The sequence below is a fragment of the Atractosteus spatula genome, chromosome 9 (assembly GCF_055471065.1).
Source record: "Atractosteus spatula isolate fAtrSpa1 chromosome 9, fAtrSpa1.hap1, whole genome shotgun sequence".
NCBI classification, from domain to species: Eukaryota; Metazoa; Chordata; class Actinopteri; order Semionotiformes; family Lepisosteidae; genus Atractosteus; species Atractosteus spatula.
This window is the reverse complement of record NC_142714.1, coordinates 37,615,775-37,643,767: the sequence shown is the minus strand read 5'-3', so window position 1 is coordinate 37,643,767 and position 27,993 is coordinate 37,615,775. Positions and strand designations below refer to the sequence as shown.

At 36.2% G+C, this 27,993-nt stretch overlaps 1 protein-coding gene across 1 annotated transcript in view; it reads right to left on the bottom strand.

Annotated features, from left to right (window-relative positions):
• LOC148828528 (V-set and immunoglobulin domain-containing protein 1-like) overlaps positions 1 to 26,663 on the bottom strand; it is a 30,885-nt gene extending 4,222 nt beyond the window's left edge. The window contains exons 1-3 of the mRNA XM_088926042.1: positions 26,615 to 26,663; positions 11,516 to 11,676; positions 1,332 to 1,530 (exon numbers count right to left, since the gene is read on the bottom strand). Coding sequence (XP_088782168.1) covers positions 1,332 to 1,530; positions 11,516 to 11,676; positions 26,615 to 26,663 — 409 coding nt within the window. The remainder of the gene's footprint in view (positions 1 to 1,331; positions 1,531 to 11,515; positions 11,677 to 26,614) is intronic.
• Between the last annotated feature and the right edge of the window lie 1,330 nt (positions 26,664 to 27,993).

Here is a 27,993-nt window from a genome sequence, read left to right as displayed (position 1 = left end):
TAAATTTGAGCAAGTGTCATGAGATTTTTAAAATATTTTTCCAATTATGTCTTTAGTCCTCGTCTCCCTTTCCAAGCAACCATCATGCTGAATAGGAGTGAGGACTGTTCACCCTACAGAAACCTGTGCAGTTTCATGGCATGAAAAACAAGGCACCTGCCATTATTCATGCCATGAGATTTCTAAAACCCACAGCAGTTAGCATTATGTGGAGGCTTTTCTGGCAATGTTGTGAGATCACAAAACACGAGTCAAAGCTATTGAATAAGACAAAAATGAAAAAGAAAGCACTTTACAGAACAGTTAAAAACCTCCCGTTAAAGAAATAGATTATAATAAACTTCAAACACTGGTAAGAACAGACATTAGAAAAGCAGCGAGAGAAAGAGGAAATAAAAGGAGGCTAAAACAACACAATCTGTTCTTTATCATTATTGAAGCAAAAAAAAACAGCAATAATTGAAGAAACTTTCTCAGAAAAAAATTAGACAATGAAAGAGACAAAGAAAGAGAAAAGGCTGAGGAAAAAAATATTAAAATAAACATATGTTAAATTAATATTTCACTCAAGTACTAAGAATTGACCCAGTTTGAGTAAAGTCAAAGTACCATATTATATAGTATTAGCAGTGAAAATGCAAATGTTATTAGTTATAATTGTTAATTAAAAGAATTAAGATAAACAGATCTCCACAGCCTAATTATAAAAAAGCAATGGTATAGGTACCTGTGGAAAAAATGTAATTCATAGACCATTAATAAAACTCTTTCAACAATCCCTTAAAATGGGGGTGATACCCTTTGACTGGAAAATTGTTGCACCCATCCATAAAATAGTTGATAAAAATGAACCAATAATTATAGACCAATAAGTCCTACTTTAATTACGTGGATAGTCATGGAAATAATAATTAGAACTACACTAGTGGACCATCTGTATGGAAACAAGATTCTAGATGATTCAGAATGGAAATAGGAAAAGGTAAATCTTTATTAACTATACCCTAAGCCCTTTTTGAACAAACCGAATCAGTAATAGACACACAAGAAACATAATGTAGTAATTTAGTTTGCTGTAAAGCCTTTACAAAGACAAAACTAATTTATCCTACACAATCCATCCCCTGAGTTTAAAGGGAGGAGGGAAATCTGTTTTGATTAATTGGTTAGACCTAAAAGATTTATATCAGAAATGATGACAGGTTGAAATTGCCATCATCTCCATTTGTGCTCCAGAGAGCTATATACTGTACTGTACAGTACATACAGGGAGCTATATATAGTAAATCTGGTGGAGTACAATGTAAAACGTAGCTTAAAATGAAAATTACCTAAAACAGACAAAAAGATGTTCCCTTGGTTGTGGCCCTGAAAGTCAGGCATGTTGTTGACTTCACAGGTATACATTCCAGAGTCTGAAGGCTGCGTATTGTTGATGGTTATTGAAGCGTTGTTATGTCCAGCCACTCTACCAAGTCTTCCCTGAAATTGCTTAGAAATGAAAGTCTGGCCGGCTTCATAGTAAAAGATCTGAAAAGGAAACATTTCAATAATTAAAAAAGGAGTGAAAGACAATCTCTCATTCCAGGGTTTCTTGGCTTTCAGGTATTTAAGAACCCTGTATTGTATATGTTTTAGATTATCAGAATTTGGTAATGCAGACTAAACAAGCCATTCCATTAAATACTTGTTTTTGCCAGGAGTTTCGAGTTGTTAAAAGATTGAATATACTAAAGAAATTAAGACTACTTCTGTATCAGTTGGTGGATTTCATACTTTCTCTTGATGTATTAGTATTACTAATCGTTAATTACTAATTAGTATTAATATTACTAATATTAGTATTAGCATTCAGTAACAAAAGTGACTTGAATCTGAACAAATGCATTCATATAAAACAGATGCCAGGATTCACACACGTCCTAACCAGCTAACTAACTACAACTGAATAGGCAGTATTTGATGGAAGCTTCCTGTTATTATCATCATCATTAATTAAGAAAAGGTCTATTGAGGGTTGCTTAAACAGTAATGAGGGATAGACATTTTATTAAACATTTTGAGGAGAAATGGAACCACCAGTGATAAGGCTGCAATTAGCTAGACAGATCCATCCCTGCTCTTCCTCTTTCCAGCATGACAAATCATGAAACACTTAATGGGTGGGCTTTCCTGCCCATACTTATTCTCCCCGTGCAGTACAGTACAAGTGGAATAGAATGAAAAAAATAGCAAAAGAAAAAATAAAATATCAGCAAGACTAGGTACTAAGAGTTCAGTTAGAAAGAAAACCACGAGATACAAAGGGTCCTGAGGACTAGAGCCTTATTGTATGATATACCTATTGTATTATAATATATAATAACTATTATAAGTATTATAAGCTATTATAAGTGGAGACATTATCCCTTAGGTAGGGCATTAACTTTCAATGTCTACTTGTTCAAAACTAGACACTAGAGGGTAATGCTAAGAGGAATGTACAGTATACAACTGTGCACAGTTCTAAGAAAATCCATTCAATTAGCATGATGGTTTTTGACCTAAAGTGACAGCAAAACAGTTGACCTTACTTGAACACTTGTCTGCAACACAAATCCATAGTTAATTTATTTGGTCAGTTTGACACAAATATGTGACTTAGACAAAAAAAGCAACTTGTTATACACATACAAATAATTTGGCATTTAATATGACGTGAGCTAAAGTCACATGATATTGCAATCTACAAAATCTTAATTTGATATTTATATCTCATGTAACAAATGGACCATTTTAATTTGATCATATTAGTCAAAACCAGAGGAAAACCGTCTTTCATCTTTTTTTTTAAATGTGCAACTCTATTGGAGTTCCCTCCTTCACCCACATAAGGTTAATCGCTTAAACAGGTTCAAAAGGGTCATTTTTTTAATAAATGATTCATTTGTATTATCTCAAAATTTAATTCAGTAGTAGTTTAATGTAAAAAAAAACATCAACAGTAATAAAAGCAATTTGGGGTCAAAACAAATAAACGTAAGTGTCACCTCTTAGGGAAATTAATATTATTGAAAGCAGCTTTGAAAGTTTGCAGTCAGGTTGAGGTAACAGTCCTACTTGCTCTTTCTAAAGCTTCCCAAAAATAATAAACAACAGACTACATGACAAGTGGTCAGTGCAGTGATATTATTTATTACAATGAGCTCCCCAGAAGTCAGTTTGTGTTAACAGGGGTTGCCAGGTGAAAGGAATCATATCCTCAAACTGCAGCCTTAATAACCACTGTAATCAACCTAAAGAAAGGACTGTCATGACAAAATGTTTTTCTGTTATGGCAAACTCGTATTATTTACTCGTATGCTGGACTACTTTTAGTTCCTGACATAAAGAGTAAATTTTGAAAAAGATTGAGCATACTAGTTACTGAAACTTAAAAAAAAGGTCCCAAAGAGCAATGTCAAGTTTAATCAGCAGTCAGAGATGAGTCTAACTACTCTTTCCTTTCTCTAATGTTGTAGATATTGTCCTTTTTGTTCTAAGAGCTGACATTTACTTTGGCGCTTTGTCTTCATAAAACATTATTACAGCTTTTACAGAATATTGTTCTGTGGGGAATCATTAAGGTCTGATTTGATCTGATTTTCTTTAGGTTAACTGATCCTCTACTTTCTATGTATATATATGTGTATTTTTAAATTTAGATTTCTCAGTTATTTTGTTATCCTGCACACTGTCACAGCTGAGAATCAGACTGCCTATATTGTGTTGAGCCACAAGAGGGTGGCCTAATATAAGCTTAGGAGACAACAAGAAACTCCAACAGAGCTCCATAATTTTAAGTACATGCATTTTCACAGGTTTATGGGTAATTAGTAGGATGCATTGCACTTGTTTTTAATTAAAAGCCTCTCTAAATGTGCTGTGAATGAGCACTTTGGATTCTTCTTTTGTAAGAGAAGCCCATGCTAATCTTCAAGGGCACCTGTCCAGCAGTCTTTATAGGTCTATTTAAATCCCCAGCTTCTTAAGAACAAGAAAAGGCTTCAACTTATCCAATTAAACATAAAATTATTCAATTAAAGTTTCAGGTGGAAAGAAAACTAGAAACTTTCTGACCCTCCAATGCTAGTATGTATTCCCCTCATGTCAAGGTTGAATTCTCTTTGATAGGAGATAACTTACAGTAGGCTATAAAGAAATAATTTTGTTTTTCATTTCTAGGAGGTAGATTCTCAGATTACTTCATATTCCATTGTTTATGGATAACTAATTTCCACCACAGAGCTTGACATCAGAGGGCTTGCTTTGCTCCATTGGTCAAGAAAGAGAGAACTCTCCTCATTTGGTCAGAATGATCTCAGTTGAAGGTTAAGGATTAGAAAATTCCATGAATGTAAAATGCATACAGAGAACTAAACAATGTTTTGGCTGGATCTACAGTATGATCTAGTACAGGGCTTCTCTACAATACAGTTACTTTAAAAACTCCTTCCAAAGATGTCTCATCTTCAGAGATTCAATCTCTCTGAATTCCAAATGATATACACATGCAGTACATTTTAAAGTGAATATTTTCAATCCAAACTTAAATGCTCACACCAAACACTTATGGGTGAAAAGTTAAATGTCAGCAAAACTGCAAAGAATAATCAAAAACATGTTTATTGTGATGTTTATTAAGTGTTCACCACATTTGCCATGACAAATCTTATTGGTTTAGGAGCACAAAAGTACTTTGAGAAAGTCACACAATTAGTTGAATGGCTTCTGCCTGTGTGAAATAATAGTGGTTGACATTATTTCAGAATAAATCCACCAGTCTCTGTAAGATCGCTCATACAGGCAATTATTTTTTAGAAAGTATTCAACTTTGAAGACCATCAAAAAGTTGTAGAATGGCACAGGAGAAGTGTATAAAAACATATTAAAAATACCGAATGGTCCTTTGAGCATGTTAAAGTTGATTATGATGAAGTGGAAGGTGTATCATACTACACAGATAATGTCTAGATCAGACTATTCCTCAAAACTAAGCAGTCAGGGTGACTCTATGAGGCAGCTTTGAAAGAACTACAGAGAATATGTCCATGAGCAAACAATATCCTAGTTACTCAACAATGCTGGGCTATATGGCAGAATCTTAAATCCTTAGACAGAATTTGCAAAAAAGTAAACTGGGATAGTAATTCCCTTTTAGCACCTTTCATCTATGCAAGTAATCAGTGATATACTGTACATACTGTATACATCATTTATAATGCAGCAATATACAGTAATCAATCCTTGGAAAGGTGTGAATATTTTTGAAAGATATTGTAGGCAACACGCTTTCATTGGAACGTAAATCGCAAAACTGTACGTAAAAAAATTGCTTATGTGCAGAACTTTTCCCTCAACTATGCTACCTTCAGACTTTCAGAGCCTTCCACACTACCTACTTTGGAACTGCCAATTTTTAAGAATTAGATCTTACAAAGCAAAGACTCCTCTTTCTCGAAGAGAAAGAGACAGAAAGTTAGGCCAATGTGCAGACCCATTCATCATTTAAAATGATCAATTTGTGCACCACTGTGTCACGCCCTCTGCAGCCAGAGGGTGCTCCTTCTCTGTCCTGTCCCTAGTTTCTGGTCTGCTGTCCTTCCTGTCCCTCTCTTTCCCTTGGGCTATATATTTCTGGGTCTTGCACTCTGTCCTCGCTCAGCATTGACGTTCGGATGTCCTGAGACCCGCCTAGCACCAGGGCGCCCCACGTCCGCTCCCTGAGGGCATAGGTTTCTATACGGCATTCCTGAACTCTTTGCACTATGAGCCCGGGCCTTTTTCCTGTCTCGCCGCTACGCTTATGGGTCTTTTTCCGCTCTCCTGCTCCCCACGGTTAGTCCCTTTGGACGTCCGTGACACACTGTTCATGCTTTGGAATTCTAGTTACTGTTAGCTAGCAATATGCACCATGCTAAGGTTTGTAACATGAGGACAATTGAGCACAGCATACTGTATGTTTCTTACTGGTGAAACCAATCAAGAGCATCTTTCTCTTGACTGTACTCTGAAATACTACATTTATCAGGTATTGGAGGCAGACAGTTAGCAGAAGTTGTAAATGGAAGTTACATTATTTTAGGATGAATGGCAAAAGCCTAGGAAGCCTAAGATGCACGGTGGTACAATGGGCTAACATTGCTGCCTCACAACACTGAAGATCTGGGTTAGATTCCAGACTTAGGGTGCTATCTGCTGTTTGTATGTTCTCCTTGTGTTTATGGGGGTTTCCTCCCAATGTCCAAAAACATACTGGTAGGCTAATAGGCTTCTGGGAACATTGGTCCTTGTGTGAGTGTGTTTGTATATCCGCCCTGCAATGGACTGGTGTCCCATCCAAGATGTACAGTATCCTGTGTATCCTGCCATGTTCCTGTTGCCTCCCTGGATAGGCTCTGGCTCTGGTTCCCCTGCAAGCCCAGATGTTCTGAATGCCACTCTTCTCTACCTGATACGAAAGAAACCTCTTTCTTGTTTCTGTCTATTCCTTTGGCTGCCCTTTTGTGACAGAGTGGACATGCTCTACTTTGCCCTTTAACACATGTTTCCGTGTTTCCTACCAACGTCTCCCATCCCCGCTATGACATGCTTGTAGAAATGAAGAGCACGTTCAGCAATAGACTGATCCATCTATGGTGCGACAGGGAGCGCTACAGGAGGTCATTCTTGCCTTCTGCAATAAGACTGTACAATGCATCCACCTTGCGTCTGGGCAGAGGCAACATTGACAGTGACCTGTTTCTGGACTGAACAGTAAACTGATACATCTGTTCTTTTTTCTTTTCCCGTTTAAAAAACCGTTTTTGTGCAATATATGCCAGGGACCTGTGCAATACATTTATATTTATAGTCATATTGTGCAATACGACTTTTTTGTGTACTGTTCTGTTTTGGTTTGTTCTTTGTGTGTTCTGGACCGTGAGTAACTCTTCTTAGTACACTTCTCACTGTACTGATTGTAGTGTATGTATTGTATTAGTATTATTATTGTATCATTCGTTACACTGTGTCTGTGTTGTCTGTGTTAAGCTGCTGTTGCACTGCAATTTCCCTCACGGGATCAATAAAGTATCTATCTATCTATTTTTGCAGGGCAGAACAAATGTCCATGCTGAACATTTCTTACCTGGTTTTGCCAGCTACATCTTCCACGCTTATCAGTCCCATACACCATGTCAAGACAAACATTGTTGGAAGACTGATCCAATTTCTGAGCATTGGGGCACAGTGAAGGCTGTATTGGGTGAAAATATGCTAGTCTGAGAATCTATTGTTGAGATTACAAATATAATATTTAAGTGACCTAAACTGGTATAATTTCAACTCTACAAAAAGCTTATTGTGTGCAAATGTTACTGACTGATTGTCTGAAGACAGTTATCATCCCCTGGCTTAAAAATGGAACTTGCAATATTTAAGTCCAGTATTGCACTAAAGTGGATTGAGATATGATCCAGTTAATAGGTAGCTAGTAGGTAATACTTCCATTTTAGTTATATTCCTTACAGGAGAGAAATTTACAATAGAATTACGATGGAATTTTTAGATTTCTTAATTATCCCAAATTGCCTATAAAGGTCTTAAGAAATGATTTTAAAAACTGAATTTAAAAATGAAATGATGCAGTGGATTTTGCTTTGTTAACTATAGAACAACAGTTCTACGGTTCTTCTACCTAGTTGAGAACTGTAATCAACTCAGATGATGAACTACACTGTCTGTTATTTGTATTTAGAAAAAATTAAACCCATTAAGATACTTTCTATTGGCAGATCGACTAATTTGCTGGTTAGTTAGAAAGTGTATTGTTGTATGTTTAACATAGGATTTTCATTATTTTACCGTGGCTTGACTGTGTTTTAATCATGGATTTCCTGCAATTTCCTCTGGATTCAGTATGGTGCACTATACGGTTCCAAGTTACACTACAGTCCTTTAGATAACTGAATAAAATATTTGTACCATTTCTGTGCTCCATAACTGAAAATATTAACCTCTATATTAAAATACCATTCCACTTCACAACAGGGAAACAGGCCTCTTTTAAATGCTTTACTAAATGTCTGTATAGACAAGAATGATGGAGTTAACTGGATGAGCCAAGAAAATCGGAAAATTCCCTGAAAGTGCTTGGCTGATGGAGAGCGGGGGGTAGTCCAAAAGCCAAGCTACATGATTACTTATTGTACATGATTACTAATGGTGTATTGATTATGTTTTAATGTATTGATGACATTATTCTCTATTAATATCAATAAACACCAGGCTTGTCTGACAGGTCTTTCAGATTTCAAATTCTTTGGTGACAAACATGTATGTTAAACTGTTTTAAAAGCACACATTGTCGTGTAAAAAAAAAAGATGCTTACTGTATGTTGTTTTTTTAATAGCAGATATAACCAGACACTCCATTTATCGATCCATTCATTGTTATTAAAGTATGTCAATATCAAGATAAGCCAGAAATACCAAATACCAAGCCTGGTATTTTGATAAATATGTTTAACTTAAGAAAATATTTCTTGAAATAAATTTATGTTTTAAAATGAACATTTAATATTGATCTTCTTCCCTACAGAAGTATTTTTACATATAGTACTGCAAACAAATTATTTATTATATGCCTAATCTGAAACTGTCCATTAAAAATACCTGAAGACCTAAATCTGAAGTTAGAGAACTGTTGTGACGGTACCTGTTCTTATTGTTTTTTAGAACAATAAAGGAGAGTAATCTAATTTACAAAAGCACAACTAATTTGTCTTTCATCAAGTATGCAACTCAAAGAACTGTCCCTTGCTACTGTGCCGAAACCACAATCATCAGAAGGATAAGGATAAGAATGATGAGGATAAAAAGCTTTAACTTCAGAAAGAGTAACATTATTATTTAATACAAGTACTAGTTAACTCAACTTTTTGAGATATAAAAGTTTTGTTGTGTAGCAGATTAATGTATTGCAAGTGCATATACAATATCTACATCCATCTAGATTTGAACCTTATCATCTTTTGTATTTTTGTCAATTATAAAAAAACACAGTTAGGATGTATAAAATAGTGTCTTATTAAAATCTCAACTAAAGTCAGTTGTAGAGTCTTTTTGATTAAAATTTAAGAACTCTATACATTTTAAACATTCATATCTTCAAGCAGCCAACAGTAATAGCACTTTGTAGCCTGATTCTATCAGATCTCAGAAACTAACTCACAAAACAGAAGAGAAAACATTTTACAGAAAAGCTTGTGGGAATTTGAAATTACTGTAGCTTCCTTTAAAAACTTTTTTCAGATCAGATAGTTATTTGAAACTGCAGTATTGATGGGATCTTTTGTACTTACATTCTTCAAGAACATCTCTTACTGTCATATAGAATAAATTTCCTTTCCATGGGAGAGTAAACTGAGAATATGCAGCAAATAATTTTGTTAGTCTATGATTCATTATATATGGTGAGTCACAAATAACTTTAAACAGAAGATAGTGACTTGAACCTTCCCAGCTTTTGGTATTGTTTCAAACGTGCTAATTTTAATAAAAATACTGTCTGCATGTACAGTACATAAATACATTGTCAGTTGTATTTTTCATTGACAGCATACATTACGTCAGTTGTAAAGGTTTTTGATTAAAATGTAAGAACTCAATACATTTTAAATGCAGCCTTATTTTCAAGAAGTACAATAGCAATTTTTGTAGTCTGATGTTGTCAGATCTGAGAAAAATAGCTTGGTTCTTGTCAATACTATAAAGGAAGACCCTTAAATTCACTTTTAAGAACTCCTTTCAAAACAGAAACAGAAAAATAGAAACAGAAACAGAAAAAACAGAAAGAAGAAAAACAGGTTGCTGCTGTACTGTAAGTAGTGTTGGTGGACCAGTAGGTGCCACTTTTCACTCTGGACCAGAATGTCCAAACCAAAGGAAACATGGTGATATCAAAGGCAGCATTCTTTGTTTGAAGTGTTAAACTGATTTTCTGACTACTTGTACATTAAAAGTCCCTTGAAAATTTGCAAAAGACAAGGGGTGTTAACCTTAGTTACTCTGGGCAGAAAAGATCCCCCTTGACTCATTAGGTGTAAAATTTCACACTTCACAACATGATCTGCTGCTGGTACATAATGGTACCAAACAACATGCAAAACCCTCAAAGGCCCAACTGATTTCTTACAAGTCACTTTTTCAACCAATGTTTCTTGCAACTTGGCAATCATTGTTTCTAATGGCCAAGTTTCTCATTTATAATTGGTTGTTTTTACTCTTTTGTATTCAGTGTTTTTTTTGCTGTGTCATATAATTATGTTAATGGGTTTCTAGAAAATCTTGATTGAAACCCAAGCATTTTTTCATTATGAGATTAGACCAATTAAAAGCATTGTTTATATTTTATGAAGCGTTGTGCATTGTATTCTGCTACTGAAACGCTGCCCTTAAATGTGTATGTGACACTTCCCCTTTTTTGTTTTCCAGACTTGTTAAAAGTTGTTACTGCTGTGATAGCATATGATGTATGCTGCCAAATTAATTAAGCACAATTACAGTATGTTTATTTGTTTGAAGACATCCCAGAGAAAAGTATTGAAGAATCATTAAAAAATCAAAACAAATTATTCCACAATTTGTTGTTTTCTGGTTGAAAGAAGAAAGCAGTTCAGAGTTCATAAGCATGTTCTAAAACAACAGATAAACTATACATACTGTACAGTATATGATGGAAACACTGAGCTTGGAGAACCCACCTAGTGTATGTGAAAGTAAAAGTCTGTTTACATTGATGCAACACTTTTCTCTAGTCAATCCCGAAATGCAATAACATGTAACAAAATATTAGGGCACATTTAAAAGTATTGAATTAAAATAGAGGGATGTTATGTTAAATTGTACATTGCAATAGCATGCAATTGTGTGCAAATCCTCAAGTAGGATCTGATTCGGAATCCTGAAAGATGTTGACAATCAACTCAATGGACATCTTCAGAATCAAATGTGAACCATAAACCAGTGGCCATAAGAGCAAACTATGATTAAGCAGATTTGAAAGTGAAAGTAGAATACAAAGGGTTGTGGGAATTTAAAATAAGCTTCCTAGCCATCAGCATGTTGTTGAAGCTGATACTACTGTATGCTGTTTGATGAAATGGCAAAATAATTCGCTTCTAGAAACTAAAGGACCTACAGTAGATGGGCTTTTTGTACTTTTATTCTTTCTGAGCATCTCTTACTGTCATATGCTGTAGAATAAATAATGTTTCCATGAGGGAATAAACTAAGTATGTGCTGCTATTATTTGTCTTAGTCTTATTCATTACAGATGGTGAATCACAAACAACATTTAACAGCAAATATATTCTTCTGGTTAAAATGCAGTCCTAATTGTGAACACAAAATCATTACCTAATATATATATATGCTTTAGAAATATTCAAATAAATTATACAGTAATAATGATTGTTAGCAAACTGAGAATGTAATATGCTTTATATCATCATACCTGGACAGGGGTCATGGACTTTGATGAAATAAAACTCCATTGAATATTCAAGTTTGTCTCAGATGCCGTAGTGGTGAAAGTGCACAGGAGAGTCACAGACTGGCCATCAGTTACATTTATATTTTTTTCTGGAATTGTGACGATGACTAAATGAGCACCTCCTAAAAAAATCGAAACAACAATATAAAAATAGGCATTATTCAAAATCAACCTTTCAAATAAAAAAATATTCTTAAAAAGGAAAAAGAAAATAACTGTGCATGCAAAGATTTTATAAGCACTGTACAGTAAAAAAACCCAACAACAATGTACTGTAAGTAGTAGAATCAATTGGGCATACTTTCTCGATGTAGATAGATAAGACTTTATTAATCCCGTAGGACAACAAAATAAATATAAAATAAATAAAAAATAAATAAATACATAGGTGTGTGTGATCATAGTCACTGTAAAAACAATAAAATATGTTCAAAATGTGCATAGGTTTATACAGACTGATTGTCCAAAAAGTACAATGGAGCAAACATGCTGTCCATAGACGAGCAAATGAAGGGCTAACAGTCCTAGCCTAGGGCAGCGTTATACACCCTGACAGCCGCCGGGAGGAAAGACCTGCAGAAACGTTCCCTTGAACACCATAGCTGGAGCAGTCTGTTGCTAAAAGTGCTCCGCTGCCCAGTAACAGTCCCATGAAGCGGATGAGAGGCGTTGTTCATGATGGCTGTGAGCTTGGTCAGCATTCTCCTCTCAGCCACCACCTCCAGGGAGTCAAGGCTCATCCCCAACACAGAGCCAGCCTTCTTGATAAGTTTATTGAGCCTATTTGTATTTTTGTCATGATGCTGCTACCCCAGCACACAACAGCGTAGAAGATGGCCGTCGCCACCACTGATTCATAAAAAATGTGTAGCAGTGTTCCACACACACCACAAGTACCTGAGCCTCCTAAGAAAATAGAGTTGGCTCTGACCTTCTTGTACAGGGCAAGAACACTAATTAACAGATAAGAACAGATAATTAACACTTTTGGCAAACACAAGCCTTCAACAGGGACAAAAACCTATGGCTAGAGTTTCCTTACTCCTAGCATTCCACATGAAGAAAATCTTTGTTTTAGAAGAAAAAATATGACCTCAATAAATCCATGTGGCCAATACAACAAATATCAATTAAAAAGTATAAAAAATAAATACACATCAATAGATTTTTCCAAAAATACAGCTATGATCAAAATTATATCAATTGTTTAAAATAATTCCAAATCAATTGCCTTTAAAAATTATTTATTCAGATATTTATTATTAACTTCTATTTAAAAATTAATTTCTATTGAAAAATGTTTAAAATCTAATCCTGCCTCCAATCCATGAGATGTTATACTAAAATAATACAGTCTATCACAGATCAAACCATAACAAAAACGCAGCAAAATGGCCACAATGTTATAAGGGACTTACAAGAGTAATCATCTACTTCATTAATGTTTCTGGGTAAATATGAAAAATTTTAAATTCCAATTTATTTCAAGTAAGATGGAATTGACCCTTGAAGCAGTACCAATGATGAGTCACTTGTGAATTAATGGTAATAAATGGTAACAGTCACAATTGTGGTGTCTTCTGGCGAGTTTTTCTGAAATGCTACTAAGAACATGCAGTGGCAATTGCTACCAGGGTTGGAATCTGAACTGGGAAGGACTGTAGAAAGATTTTAGCAGTTACTCTTACACGGAGAAGGTTTGCAGCACCACTGAGGCCCCAGAGCTCCAGTGAAAAGTGGTATAGCCTATCACGAACAATATCGTCATAGGCTATATTATACTTTTTATAATACAATATTATACTTTTAATATCCAAGCTTTTAATTCCTTTTAATTCTGCAAAGTTTTCCACCAGATAATGTACTGATCTGTTTTTTACATCCATAAGAAAAAATAATCTGAAGTTGTTTAAGATAGACTACAATAAAGACACAATTGTTAAACATAGATCTTTAAACCTGTATTCCTCCACATGAATGCTAAAACAGCCTTACCCTTCTCAGAAGGAGATAAAAATGCTTATATTAATATATAATATAATATAAACAATGATAATGAATAAAGTTACAACTCATGTATGTTCATTGTAGTCAGAAAAAATATTCTAGTTGTCTTTACAATAGTAGTATTTTAAATATTACCAGTAATTACTGTATACCAAATATAACCAAGAAAACAATTTTAAGATTTCAAATCCACTTTTAGCAAAGAGATTAATTTTTCTTTTAACTATTCAACACCCATTGTAATATTTGACATAAAAGTTCTCCCTTTCAGTTATAGCTCCATTTTCCCTCCAAAACCTGAATGGAATGCAAAGCTGATAAACTTTGTGTTTTATTTTTGTATTCCAATTTTGATAAAAGTTAAATATCCAACTGATGCAAGTTAGCATTACATTCAGTGAAAATTATTCACAACAAATGTTCAAATTGTAATAGATATTAAGACCATCTCAACTCCAGGTGAGATCCATTTAGCCTCCATTCCAAGTGAAAAATAGCTAACATGATCTCTTTCTAACCGTTATAAAACATTTACAATGACTAAACAGCTGAATATCTCTTTCTTACATCTACTTATCTTTCCTACTAATGTAATGCTGCTTTCTAGTAAAAAGAAGCAGGTAATTCCAAAAACATAAATCCCAGAGATTCTTAAAATGGATGTGTGAATTTATTTAAGATGCAAGTAACCTACCTAGAAAGCTGAACAGGATAGCAAAATGTAGAGTTGAAAGCGACATTTTGTAATTGGATTTGTCTGCTGTCACCCCTTTTCTTTTCTGCTTGTGTCCCACTGAGCTCTCAGTTGAGTTTAACTGTAATAAAAATGTTTTCTCACATCACTTATCACCTCATGTCCCAAATGGTAAACACCCACAGAAAAGCTACGATTAATTTCAATGCTGTCGCTGACGCGGCCCAGTTTCACGTTTGAGATATGGATTCGAGATGTTTGCTCAGGTTTATTTGTTGAAGTAACTGAGCTAGGCGTGAATATGAATCTCTTTTATTTTTAAAATCATGCCCTTCCTTATCCAGTCATGAGCAGAAAGAACCCATTGTTGTTGCTTTTGGAGGCAAAGGGTTCACATGACAAAAACTGACTAGGGTGGGAGAAATATATGGTCCATGTCCCACACATCATGACCTCAAAAACTGATCATTCTATTCAGGAACACTGTGAGATTATAGGATTGCAAGGATTCACAGCGCAGTCCAGTCACGGTTTGAGTAGAGTTTAATTGTAACGAACATGGCCACTTCCAGAGAATACTGAAGGAGACACATGCAAGGTGTATTTCCCACAGTGCTCCAATTGCAACAGTGTTACAGAGGGTTTTATAGTCTGAGTCCACCCATGTAATTGCTATGAATGAGGGTTTACGAGTCTGCATTCTACTTATGGTCCAGTGGCTGTTCTTGATGATGTTATCCTGCCTTTCAGCTATTTCTGAGGTTTTAGGTGTAACAGCAGGGGTTTGTTTAAAATTCAGTCAAGCCAGATTAGGAGCAATGAAAATTTGGGTTGATTAGATTGGAAAGAAAATAATCATATTTCATGTTTTCTGAGTAATTCTTTGTTCTTTGTCAGATACATCGTGACATTTAGTACTTTCAGTGAGCAAGTTTGTAATTCAGATGGGCCCCATTCTAAAACACAAGAATTTTAATAAACCCATTAATGAAACACGACAAAAATATTGACACATTGCATCCCTTAGAGGGGGTTTAAATATTTTCTAATACATACATCATCATCAGTCATTTTCTAAGACATCATCATCAGTTTTCGTGGGCACACTGCCCATTACTTATTTGACCATGCTTTTCCATGATGTTCTGTCTAGTGCCAGTTAAGGCTATTTAGACTTATCTGACACCATTCTTCTATACCATCCACCCAATCTGTTTGTTTTTCCTGTCAGAGACAGAGTTTGTATGTTTTCCTGTGCTCACATGTATTTTCTCAGGGTACTTTTGATTCCTTCTATCTCACAAGCAGCAGACCCAATGAGGAAAGGAGCTGAGCACTCTGTCTTGTCAAGAGTGGCTATTCTTATAGTTTATTCAGGTAGCTTATTCTTATAGAACAAGGCCTGCATGACTAGACAGGTGGTTCATTATATAATTTAGAATATAAATTGTTGGGTTACTAAACATCTTCTCTTAATATAAGTTTCCATGTTCACGTGAACTTGCCTTACATGAAAACAACAGTGCTAATGATTAGCATGTTCAAGAAGTAAAACATTCTAAACTCAAACCTTAACACATTTTGTAACAATGATTGTTTTAACAGTACTATGATTGAAGACATTACTGAAAACTCAAAACTCTTGAAAAAGAATCTGGAATTATGGAGCTTGAAGTCCCAGATTCAATCTCTATTGGACACATATTGTCCATTGCCAATTCAAATAAATCAAGCTGATTTATTTTTTAAGAAGAAAATATCTTTTCTTGGCTGGAATTCAAGATCAACAATGTTTTCCTCACTTAAAATGTTGTCATTAAATATTATACATGTTGGCTTACGATGCATATAACAAAATGTGTATGGTGCCAGAATGTTGAAGCAAATTTTCTCTATGAGTAGTGGAGAGTTTCGCTCAAGGAAAAATAAATTCTTATCAAACTGTCTTACTAATATCATACAAACCGAGTCACCCTGTGCAAAGGCGATAACAAATAGGTATAGTTAATAATTAATGCCTCACTTTGCAGAGCTGAAAACCACTCCCAGCAATGATACTGTATAGTCGAATGTCAGAGGCTGCAGTACAGAATACATAAGTCACTGTATTATTCATCCAAGCAAAACTACTTATAGTAAAATTATCAACATCTTTGGGAGTTTCTGGTGCACATTGGACTTGTGTTGAATAGGTACTCACTGTGAGAAAACAATGGATAACTGTTACCGTCATGGATGGTACATCCTCTCAAATGATTGTTATGTTTCAAAAATGACCTCACAACCAATCAAATCCTACACTTTGGATGAAACTAGAAGTTAAATGGAAAGTGGGTATTTGTTTGTTGAATATGGTGAAGGTAAAAAAAAAGTTTTTGGGGTACAGAGTATTATCATATTTTTCTTTATCCATTTACTGCACCTACTTTTCCTGTTTAAAATACAATATACAATATGCAACTAGGAATCAAGTCTATAATTTCCCTGTATGGATAACAATTTAGTTTGTAAAAGTTTTAAACATGCCTTTTCTCCTTCTTAAACTAAACATCCATCCATTTTGTAACCCTTTCATCCAATTCAGTGTCACTGGGGAGCCAACTGGTAATGGGCACAAGCAGGGTACATACTGGGTGGGACCCCAGTCCATTGGAGTGCTAAACTAAACATAAAAGAACTTATTTTGTATATGTCTCCAGAAACACACACTTTTATCATTTCCCCAATTTGTTCCATTTATTCAACTTCAAATGTAATCAATCTATAAAAGCAATACTACTGTATATCCTCACACCTTTAAATACAATAATTTCCTAAAGACAAACTGCTTCAGTTCACAGTATATGAGATCAGGTATTGAAATCATATTTAAATTCTAAGCAAACCTGTTCTAGACATGAAGAATATGAAGCATATGCTTTTTCATATTATCTGTCTTTAGACACACATGCTATCGGCTTATCTGTAATTTTGGCTGATAACACACACAAGGGCATATTACAACCAATGGCTATCTTTTCTTTGTTGCGGAAGACACACCCAATTTCCTAACTGCACTTTCATCTTGGGTGTGCTGGCAATAGTTAATTACATCTTGGGTGGCAAGAAGACATTTTTACTGTTGCCTTTAGCTATTATAAGAAAGGCAATAAACCAGAAGAGGTCATTCAGCCAATTTAAAATTTTGTACTTGAAGTTTGAGCCACCTAGATGGGGAACCTGTTCCAAACACCTAGAACCCTAACCATTTTCTAACTGCTTAATCAAATACAGTGTCATGGGAGAGCTGGAGCAATAGGCACAAGGTAAGATACAGTACACACTGGATGGGAAGCAAGTCTATTACAGGACAAACACAGATACAAATACAGATATGCAGGGCCAATTTTCCTACAAGCTAAATAACCAGTTAATATGTTTTTGGATTGTGGGAGGAAACCGGATCACCTGAAGGAAAACCCTTGCAAACACAGGAAAGCATACAAACGACAGGCAGATAGAATCTCCTTCGAATGGAACATAGGCCATTGTGCAATCATGCCTCCCAATGCCCACAGCTGTTTATGCGAAAGAAGTATTTCCTATTTTGCATAAAATATTAATTTACTATTTCATTTTATTCATTGAGTACCAATACCATTAAGTCTCACAGACTATTATTGTAGCTTTAAAAGCTGTACATTTGTAAAACATGTTTCATCATTGTTTTCCTCTACTGCAATTCTTTCTGGTTATTTCTTAGTAATTCTAAAATTTTTATTTAGTTTTTTTTTTACTCTTTTTAATATTGCTAAATGTTGGACTTTACACAGTCTCTAGTGACCTATTTTCCTTTAGTTTTCCTTCTTAATTTTTCCTATTTTCTAAATTCTAAATTTCTACATTCTACTTATTTCTGTTGAAGATGAATTTGATTTGGGTTTCTAACAATGCTTTTAGTGTCTAAGCATTCTTCATCTGTTGGATTAATCCACCTCTCCATGTATATGGATTCTCCACCTTCTCCTGGCTCTGTCCAAAATTGAATGACATGCTCAAAGATTGAAGGATTGCTTGGAAAGTAGGAAAACATCAATGAGCAGTGCTGAAAGGCAATGATGCAATTTGAAAATATGTGGAATAATGAACTGCATCAGTAATGTTGAATGAATTAAAATGATTAATGAAATGCTTCTTTATGCTGCAACTCTCTTCTTGATACTATACATCTTTCTTCTTTGTCATCCCATGCTACTATATCACTTTTGTACTGAAGTTGATGTGTCATCCATGTCTTCATATGATTAGTCTGCAATGATCATAAACCTTTCTTATAAGGCAAGGTGGCCTGAATCTCTGGCTAAGTGTAAATGTGTTCTATTCTAATGTAAGGAAATGAATGAGATATGTGCATACGACAGGATGAGGCCATCTGCTGGCATATAAGCAATATTGATTTAGGCATCGGCAGCCCTCTTATGAAATACCTGTGCAAAATTAAACCTCCAAAATTAAAGAAACTGAATGCACACATTTTATGAATTTCATTAAATATTTTCCACTCTAAAATATTTTATTTGCAATAGTGGTAAATATTTTGTCACTATTAAATCTGGGAATGTGAATATTAATTATTTCTCTCCATAGTACAGATACATATACATTTTTTTCTTTCAATTTTTTTTCAGTTTAGTTTTTCTTAGTTAAATGAAAATCCTTATGAGGTACTTAAATAGTTTATATCTATATATAAAACAATATACTATAAAACAGATTTTTTCTGAAGTTAAACATTCTTTTAAATATTAATATAATAAATATAACATTTCATATTAATGGACTATCTGATATAAATGCAAAATATGTCACCTATGAAGAACTTTAGTTTATTTTAAAAAGTACTGTAGATGGCTGGACTTTGCTTCGGGTTTGACTTGGAATCAAGCTAGCAGATGTTTTCTGAGACACAGATGGATTAGTACAATCCTGAACCACAACAGACACAGCCATGATTGCTATCTTGGAAGTCAGCTACCCTCCCATGTATTTTCACAAGCTCTGAGGAAGCAGAGGCTTCACTGGGAAGCATTTACCATACACCCCTAGACCCCCAGATCTGTGCAACTGGCCCTCAGGATGGTAAAATGTCCAACTGTTATGTTGCCTTTTAACTGTGTCATGTCCTTTTGAAAGCTATTTTATATTCCCAGATAAGGAGGGAAGTAAGACACTGTTGGAACGGAATCCAGTCAGTTCCAAAGCACTTACAGCAAACAAAAGAATTGATCTGCAAGAGCCACACACTACCAACACCAATCAAGAACAAAAAAGGAGACAACCTAACCAAAGCTGGGCAGAACATTTTAAGCAGACTCTATACAAAGAACCCCAAAGAACCCCACCCAAACTGCTTCAGAGTGCAGCAGTTCTAACCGTATTATCACACTTCTGACAACTGTCTCCAAAGTTTTAACTCAAATATTTTTAACACTGATGCAAGTAACAATGTAGCAACAACTGAAGTGAGGAGCAGGCCAGGTTTCCCAAAGGTCAATCTTTCAATGACTATAAGATCACTTTATTGGCCATTTACAATTTCTTGTATTAGGAATTTGTCTTTTTGCATACTCCACCTTACTCTCCATGAGACACACAGACAGGGAGAGAAGCTTGGGGGTGAGAGCCCAGGGTCAGCCATTTATATGGCACCCCTGGAGCAGTTGGGGTTAAGGGCCTTGCTCAAGGGCCCAATGGAGTAGGATTCCTCTGCCAGCTAGGGGATATGAATCGGAAACTTTTCAGCAACAGGCGCAGATCCTTAGCGACAGAGCCACCACACCGCCCCACTAAATATTTCCTCAATTACACTTTTGACAGTGTTCACAGAGAAAACCTCTGAAAAAATCCTACACCATTATGGCACACCCCCTAAAATCAACAGCCTTTTCAGAGCATTATATAACAACTTCTACTGCTTACATGTAGGCAATCTCACTCATTTTTTTTAGTGGGATTCAGGGTCAAACAAGTTTATCAGTTCAGGATTGATACCCTGAACTGGGCCACGAAAAAGATGCGACAAAAAAGTTCTAGAATCAGATGGACACTCAAAACCCAACTAGAAGGGCTTTCACATGTGCTAGATCTCTGTTTATTATAAAGCACTTTCAAACAAATTAAACTCAAAACTAACCATATAAAGTTCGCCTCAGGGAAATTGGACTCTGAATCAACATAAAAGAAAAAGCAGATGAAAATCAACATAGACACATCAGAATCACTACAGATAAACAGCCAGGATATTTATGTGATAAACACCTTCATCTACCTAAATAGTATTGTAGAAGACAGAGGAGGCATAATTGCAGACATGCATTCCTACATGAACAAGAGGAGAGCTGGTTTTGCAACCCTAAAGCCAATATGGAAATCAAACAATATCTGAAGATCAAGAGCTTTTTTCTATATCATTCAGTATTTGGGAACATCACAAATGAAACAATGATTAACTTCAAAATTTGATTCTCTCAAAATCATCCTAAAAGTCAGATGGCCCAAGAAAGTTAATAATCAAGATATAAAAGTGTTACGTCCCTGCATGGTCCATGTGTGTGTTTTTGTTTCTATGTTCCAAATTTTGGTTGTTCTCCCTCCCCATTGGTTCATCCACCTTGCCATATTATGTCATTCGTAATCAGTTTCTTGGCCAATCAGAACTCAACTTCTTTAGCATTTAACTTGGTGGTTTTCAGAATGTAGAGGGCCTTTCGTTCAACTTCGGTTCTGCTTGGCTCAGCTTCCGCTTCGTTTTACTTTATTTTGCTTCAGGCTTCGTCTCTCTTCGTTTTCATTCATTTCGCTTTGTGTGTGTGTTTCCATATAGCTTCAGCTTTATTGTAGTAGTTCAGGTGGGTAGCTGCGTCAGCTGAAGACACACCTGAAGACAGCTGAAGACACACCTGAAGAAGGCTCCACGGCTGAAACGTTGTGTTTTCTTTCTTCTTTTTTTCAGCATGGAATAAATCTATTACTTGTTCAGCTTTGTTGGTTTGTGTTCGTCTCCTCCTTGTACAGTACTTTTGTTTGTTTGTATTATCCTTTATTTCACCATTACCTTGCCCAAACGTGTTATCAACCTCTGTGCCCTTTTGTACCCTATTCCTTATGTAGACTCTCATTTTCCCTTATTTCTATTCCTAGCTCACTTGTGTATTTGTGTGAACTTTTGTGTAAAGGGTTAGTAAAGGTTGTCGGGTACATTGTGCACGCATAGTTGATCTTTGTATTAGAAACACTAGTTTAGGACTGGTGAGTTCCTTTTGTCTTGTATTGTTTTGGCTAGTCAGTGAAGGTTAGCTAGGGCATTAGACACCGAAGACCAAGTGTTCAGGGTTTTGTTTTGTAGTTAGGTCAGCTTCCCCTCACTTTATTAGCCAGCTCCATTTTGTTTGTTATTTTCTTTCCTTTTGGCACCGCTCAAGTTCCTTTTCCTTGTGTGCGTACCAGTCACTTATTCACTTTAAATCACTTTTGCACCAAACTTTTGTTGTCACGCTTCCTAAGTCCCTCACCAGAAACTCACCTGCATCCAAACCCATCCTACTGTAAATGTTACACCCCTTTACTCCTAGACACCTGGGATTGTAACAAAACGAAACATGCAATCAGAAAAATATCATGGTGGACCTCGTCAAGAAAAGGTGGACTTGTACAAAGACCCTGTACTAGACAGCAGAAGGGAAGAATTAAAAAGAAGACCAAGGATAACCTGGAGATGTACAGTTGTGACAGACTGGGGCTCAGTTGGAAGGAAGCATCTAAAGTAGCCCAGGACAAGAGGAAATAGTGGGACCTTTTGGAGGCCTAATGCGCCAATTGGAGTGATGAGGTCTAAGTAAATGTCATGGTTTTCTAAATCTATTCATTAATCTTGTAAAATGTGTTTAGCGGACAAGTTTGATCTAAATACGTACATCAGCAGCCCTCTACAATACAAGTACTACTGCAGACGTACTGTAATATGATATGATGATATTCTGTAGCGCGGTTTACTATAATAACAGTCCCCAACCTTTCATCACCAGCTTCATAGAAGTAGTCAAATTTCTTGGCTTGAACATGAAAACATTAATAGACTGAAGTTACTGAGTACACTGACCTGCACACACTATGTCTGCAATTTATTATTTTAAAGTCTAAATTTAGTTTTTGAATATAATTTGTATGTGCATTTGAGACGAATGCCAAAGGGCACCAAGGTGGTTCTGACAAAGGAAATGACCATTTTTTATGAGGTTCTTGTTATTTTTTTATCTCTTTTCTAATTTCAACAAAAAAGTAAAAAAAAAAAACTTCAACAAATGCCATAACCAAGGATCAGTGATAAATGGAGGTTATTAAATGAAGTTCGGTAGAGATAACAATGACAAGTCTATCTCACACAGCTGTACCCGATCACCATCATTATAAAATTAGTTAAATACAGTACTCTATATCAAACACAAACACCTCCCTCTGCATTCATCTCAAGCATCCCTCCTCCACCCCATCTCCACTTTGTAGCTACCACTTGGTTAGCTCCTTCTAAATGGGGTTTGAGCCTCCTTTTCCAATGGCCAGGAGGCTACTCATCAACCAAGCGGGTTTAGCCAAACTTATCGCACTTATTCACAAAGCAAACTATTCTTGTCCCGAGTAAATTTAAATTAGTCAAGAGTGCACTTGCCCCAGAAAGCCTGGCTTTAACTGTAGCTCACTGAATGCACTTCTGTCAAAAATCTAGCTAGACTTGAAGTTCCGAGAAGGTAACAGAATATAACAGTGTATTGTAACTGCATTCCTCAAAACAATGAAAGAGCATGGTGATTTCCATGCAATATACAGTACAGTAGGTGTAATGGATAGCTGTTCACATCAAATGATTTGAATTAGTACTAAGGTTTTTTATGCAATCAAAGATGAAACCAGCAGAGGGAACCCTGAGCCAAGAAATCAGGAATGAACAAAGGAAGCTGTTATCCATAGAGCTGAATAAGTCAGAAGGTAAGGGAGAAATGGAAGAAGGATATGAATTGTCTTGCACTAAGTATTTCCTTTCACCTGCTACGTCCTTCCTAGAGTCTGCTTTCTTAAGGATCCAGTTTTTGCTGGTTCTCTGCACTGCTTTAATTCTGCTTGGAAGGATGTGGAGAAGAAGATTGCATGGCAGACTGCTGTGGTCCTTGAATTAAAATATAGTGGCAGCACTGCTGATTCTCAGAGAACACATGGCCTTGGATACTGTTTAGAAATTTGTATACAGAATTTGATCATAAAGGTAAATGGGGAGAAGGAATACAGAGCAGTATAATGTGTGGATGAATATAATCTTGTATAGATTCTGATTTCATTGAATTATAAAATAATTGTTTGTTAGGGAAGGAAAAATGGTAAGTAGCAGTAGGAGGATTTAGAAACTATGGGATATTTTAACACACATCTTTTAACCCAGTCATGTCCTTAAGACCTGTGCAGTGCTTGAACATAAAAGTAAGCCATCTCTGACAGACCCTACCCTTAACCAGGACAGTCCCAAGGGTCTGCACACACCAAAACACACAAAGGTCAAGTAAGGTGAATTCAGTCTGCAGGCAGTGTGTCTTCTCAGGCCAGACAAAAATAAAAAGCACATCAAAAGGGAAAAACACCATCACTAATACTCTAAAAACTCATTTAATTACAAACTGACTTACATTCTTGTAAGAATTACAGAGACTTTGCTACTAATCTACTCTATTAGACAACACCCAATGTATAGCTGTTTCCAAAGATTAGTGAAAATCTAGCGGCCTCTAGTGGCAGGTTACCCATTACTGCAACCCCTTCTAAGGCTGGACTGCAACAATATTATCTTCTGTGAAATGCATTAGGATCATTGGCTGTTGTGTGAGTTGTAAGTAAAAAGAAACCAGACATTTACTGGGCTCAGGCGCAACCCAAAGTCAATTGTTTATAGTTCTCTTCCAAACAAAGACCTTGTTCCCTTGTCATCATCGTGATTGGCCACAATGTGGCAATATTTTCAATAAAGGAAATGTGTTATGGTTTCTTAACTGTGCTGGTAACATTTTAACATATATTATGCTATAAAAATGACAAATTAATCATGAACATCTATGATTATTATGTTTTAATGATAACATTGCATTGCTGTATTTATTAAATTGTGTAAAATGGTTGAATATACAGACCAGTCTTAAATTATGACCTACAATGGGCTCTTGCAATAAAAATGGTCAGACATTATTTTATCCATCCATTTTCTAACTGCTTTGTCCAATACAAAGTTGCAGGGGAGCAAGAGCCTATTGCAACAAGAACAGTGCACAAGGCTGGATACACCCTGGACGGGGTGCCAGTCTATCTCAGGGAAGACAGACACAAGTGCATACACACTCACTCACACTAAATTCCATGCAGATAAATCCCCATGTCCAGTACTGAACCCAGGGCCTCCAGCACTGTGAGACATTAATGCTGACCATTGCACCACCCATGTTTTATGAATTTAAATTATTATGGGAAAAATATTATCTATCCCCTTTACAAACAAATGTTTTTTTTCTTTGCTTTCTGAAAGTTTTACACGGATAAATTGGATGTATTACAAAAAATAAGGCTTTCTATTTAAATTGCTGCAAAGGACCGTAGTTGAGAAAGGATTTTCTTCAGTAGATTTTTTTATCATGCATCTTTTAACATTTAACATAGGACAACATTTTCCATGCAAATCTATAACATCATGTTTTTAACACATAAAATAACCCTTTATTAATATTGTATCAATTTTTAATTATACTACCGTAGGATCCATCTATCCATTTCCTGATTGTTCCTTTCATTTCAGGGTTGCAAAGGCATGGGAGCCTATTTCGGCAAGCAACGGGTACAAGACTGGGTACACTAGTCCATCACAGGACACACACATTAAGCCAATTAACTTAGCTGTGTGTCTTTGGACTATGGGAAGAAACCCCACACTAACACAGGGAGAACATACAATCTGCACACAGACATGGGACATGGGTGACTTATTAACATTTTAGAGATATAATTGCATTTAACTCAGAAAAAAGTTAGAGCAAGACATTCATTTTCTACCTTTTGGAAAAAATAAGGATATAAAGATGAAGTAAATAGTCAGGGATTAAAATAGAATTTTCATTATTTTGGATGCAATAAAACCCGTTTTGCAAATCCCTATGAAAGGTTTTCATTTTCTTTCAAAACCAATCAATCCCCAAAAAAAACCACACAAACAAGAGAGCTACTAGGTTGTGAAATATTGCCACCGTACATTAAATTAATTTTGGTTTTGCATTAAGACATATCTTTTAGTCAAAAATAGAGAGACTAGTAGTACTGTTATGAGAAGATATTTTTTTCCTAAATTCAATTTCTTCAGTGCTGGCATTTCATGAACATACTGATAATCATTACAAAGAATTTCTCTTTCTGAGGGGTCATATATAGTCCACATTTTTTTAACTCAATGAACCGACAGCCAACCAATAACCTAGAAAGTAATAAATAATCAAGTCTACCTAAGATGTGAGGCATAAGCTTTAGTGGTAATAATGTGACTCAAAAAGAGATGTAATAGACTGGATGCTATTCAAAATGAACTATTATTCAGCAAAATGTTAAAAAAATACATTGATTCACACTGTGCATTGACATTTCATCATTTCTAAAAAGCAGCACCAGAACCAAACTGGAGATTAGGTATTTGGCCTTGACTGGTCATTTAACCAGCAAACTTCGTGATCTGAATTAAGACATCATTACGGACAGGGTCTCCAGTCCATGTCAGGCTTTGTAGTAGACCCTATGCGATGCGGTAAGAGCTGGAGGAAACAGGAGGCGTGGTATGGGAAAACACACAGGGGTTTAATGGTGCAAAAAATAACAGTGACAGTCCATGAGACAGTGAGCGGGGGAAACAAAGAGTGGTGTCCAAATCCGAGCAGGTCCGAAGGAGGATCAGGGCACAGTCCAAGAGTCCATTAACAATAAATCCATCCTGAGACATGACAATGTTAAAATCCCCGGGAATGGGGAAAACACGAACAGACAACCGACATGGAGATCCTGGGATAATGGGGCGAGTGTCACGCCCTCTGCAGCCAGAGGGCGCTCCTTCTCTGTCCTGTCTCTCATTTCCGGTTCTCTCTGTTTCTCTCTTTCTGGGGCTATATATTTCTGGGTCTTTCATTTTGCCTTCGCTCAGCATTGATGTTCGGATGTCCTGAAACCCGCCTAGCACCAGGTCACCTAGCGTCCGCTATCTGAGGGCATAGGTTTCTATACGGCATTCCCTGAACAGCTGAGCCCGGGCTAACCCCATTCTTTATGCTCTCCTGCCATTCTTCGGTTCGTCCTTTCCGACATCGTGACGGCGAGGTCCTCCAGACCCTGGGCTCAGAACACGGGAGGTGTTGGGAGGTGTCGGGGATGAGGCCTATGCCCTCAGGAGACGGATGTAGGGTATCCCGGTGCTAGGCAGGCCTCGCGACATCCGTACCCTAATGTTGTATCCCGAGGACTGGAGGCGCTAGACTTTAAAAAGCGGTAAACATAACAGGCCACACCTGGGGAACATAGCAACAATCACAGAACTAATGACAGGAGTAGTGGATAAAATCCAATATTTCCTGGAACAAAGACAAGTAAAGGCAGAAAATTCTTGAACCATTTTCTTGGTCCATTTTATTGCACTCTTTCAATATTTATGGTTTTATGAAATATTGACAATGGAAGAAGCAGTGGATACATCTTAGTTATCTAACTCAACAGCTTTGCATCCTTTTTCTTAACAGTTTTCTTTACTTAAGGTTTTTTAAGTGGTTCTTGCCTGTTGAAGAAATTTCCAGTTTTTGTGGGTTTAGCGTAAAAAGTTGGAGTGAAAAACAAGTAGCTGGATGCTTGCATTCCCTGGTGTTAAGATGAACATATAATGTCTGTCCACATTATACTCTTAATAATATGCTAAAAACACAGCCAATTTTTACGTTTTTCCTCAAGCGACCTCATTATCTTAGATCTCCTATGGTTCAATTTAGTAAATGTATTTTTTGTATCGAGGAAACATAACAAAGTGCTTTATCTGCTCAGAGAATAGATCTGGCAGACAACACATGGGTTTTTCTGTCCTGCCCTTGGCCATCTGTAATGTACTCTGACGAGACATATCCCAGTTTTAGGGATATTTTTAGTTTATATTTATAGTTTGTTATTTTTACTGATAAGTCCACCTTTGAGCTTGTCCTCCTCCAATCCTCTTAAATTCAATTTTTGCTGGACCTCTTATGTTCAGATCTCCTAGTTTGTTTAAGAACATACAGTAAGGCTGCAAAAGAGAGAAGGCCATTTAATTCATCTAACCCGTTTAGTAGTTAGTAGGTAATTGATCCAGGGATCTTATTCACCAGTTTCTTGACAGAAATCATAATATCATATTCAACAATATGATTTGGGCAGCTTGAACCACATTCCCACAACCCTTCAGGTAAAAAAGTGCCTCCTGTTTCAGATTTAAATAGAGTACACTTCTGCAGTTGGTCCTCAGTTTAATCCCAGGTAGGGGACCCCACTCAGCCTGCTTTCCAAATGAGAACAGGGGGTTAATCCTTCTGGGGGTAGTAGATTGGCCAGAGCATGATGGTGACCACATTCACCTCCACCTCCAGTGTCGGATGGTCAAGAAAAATGCCCCCCATTC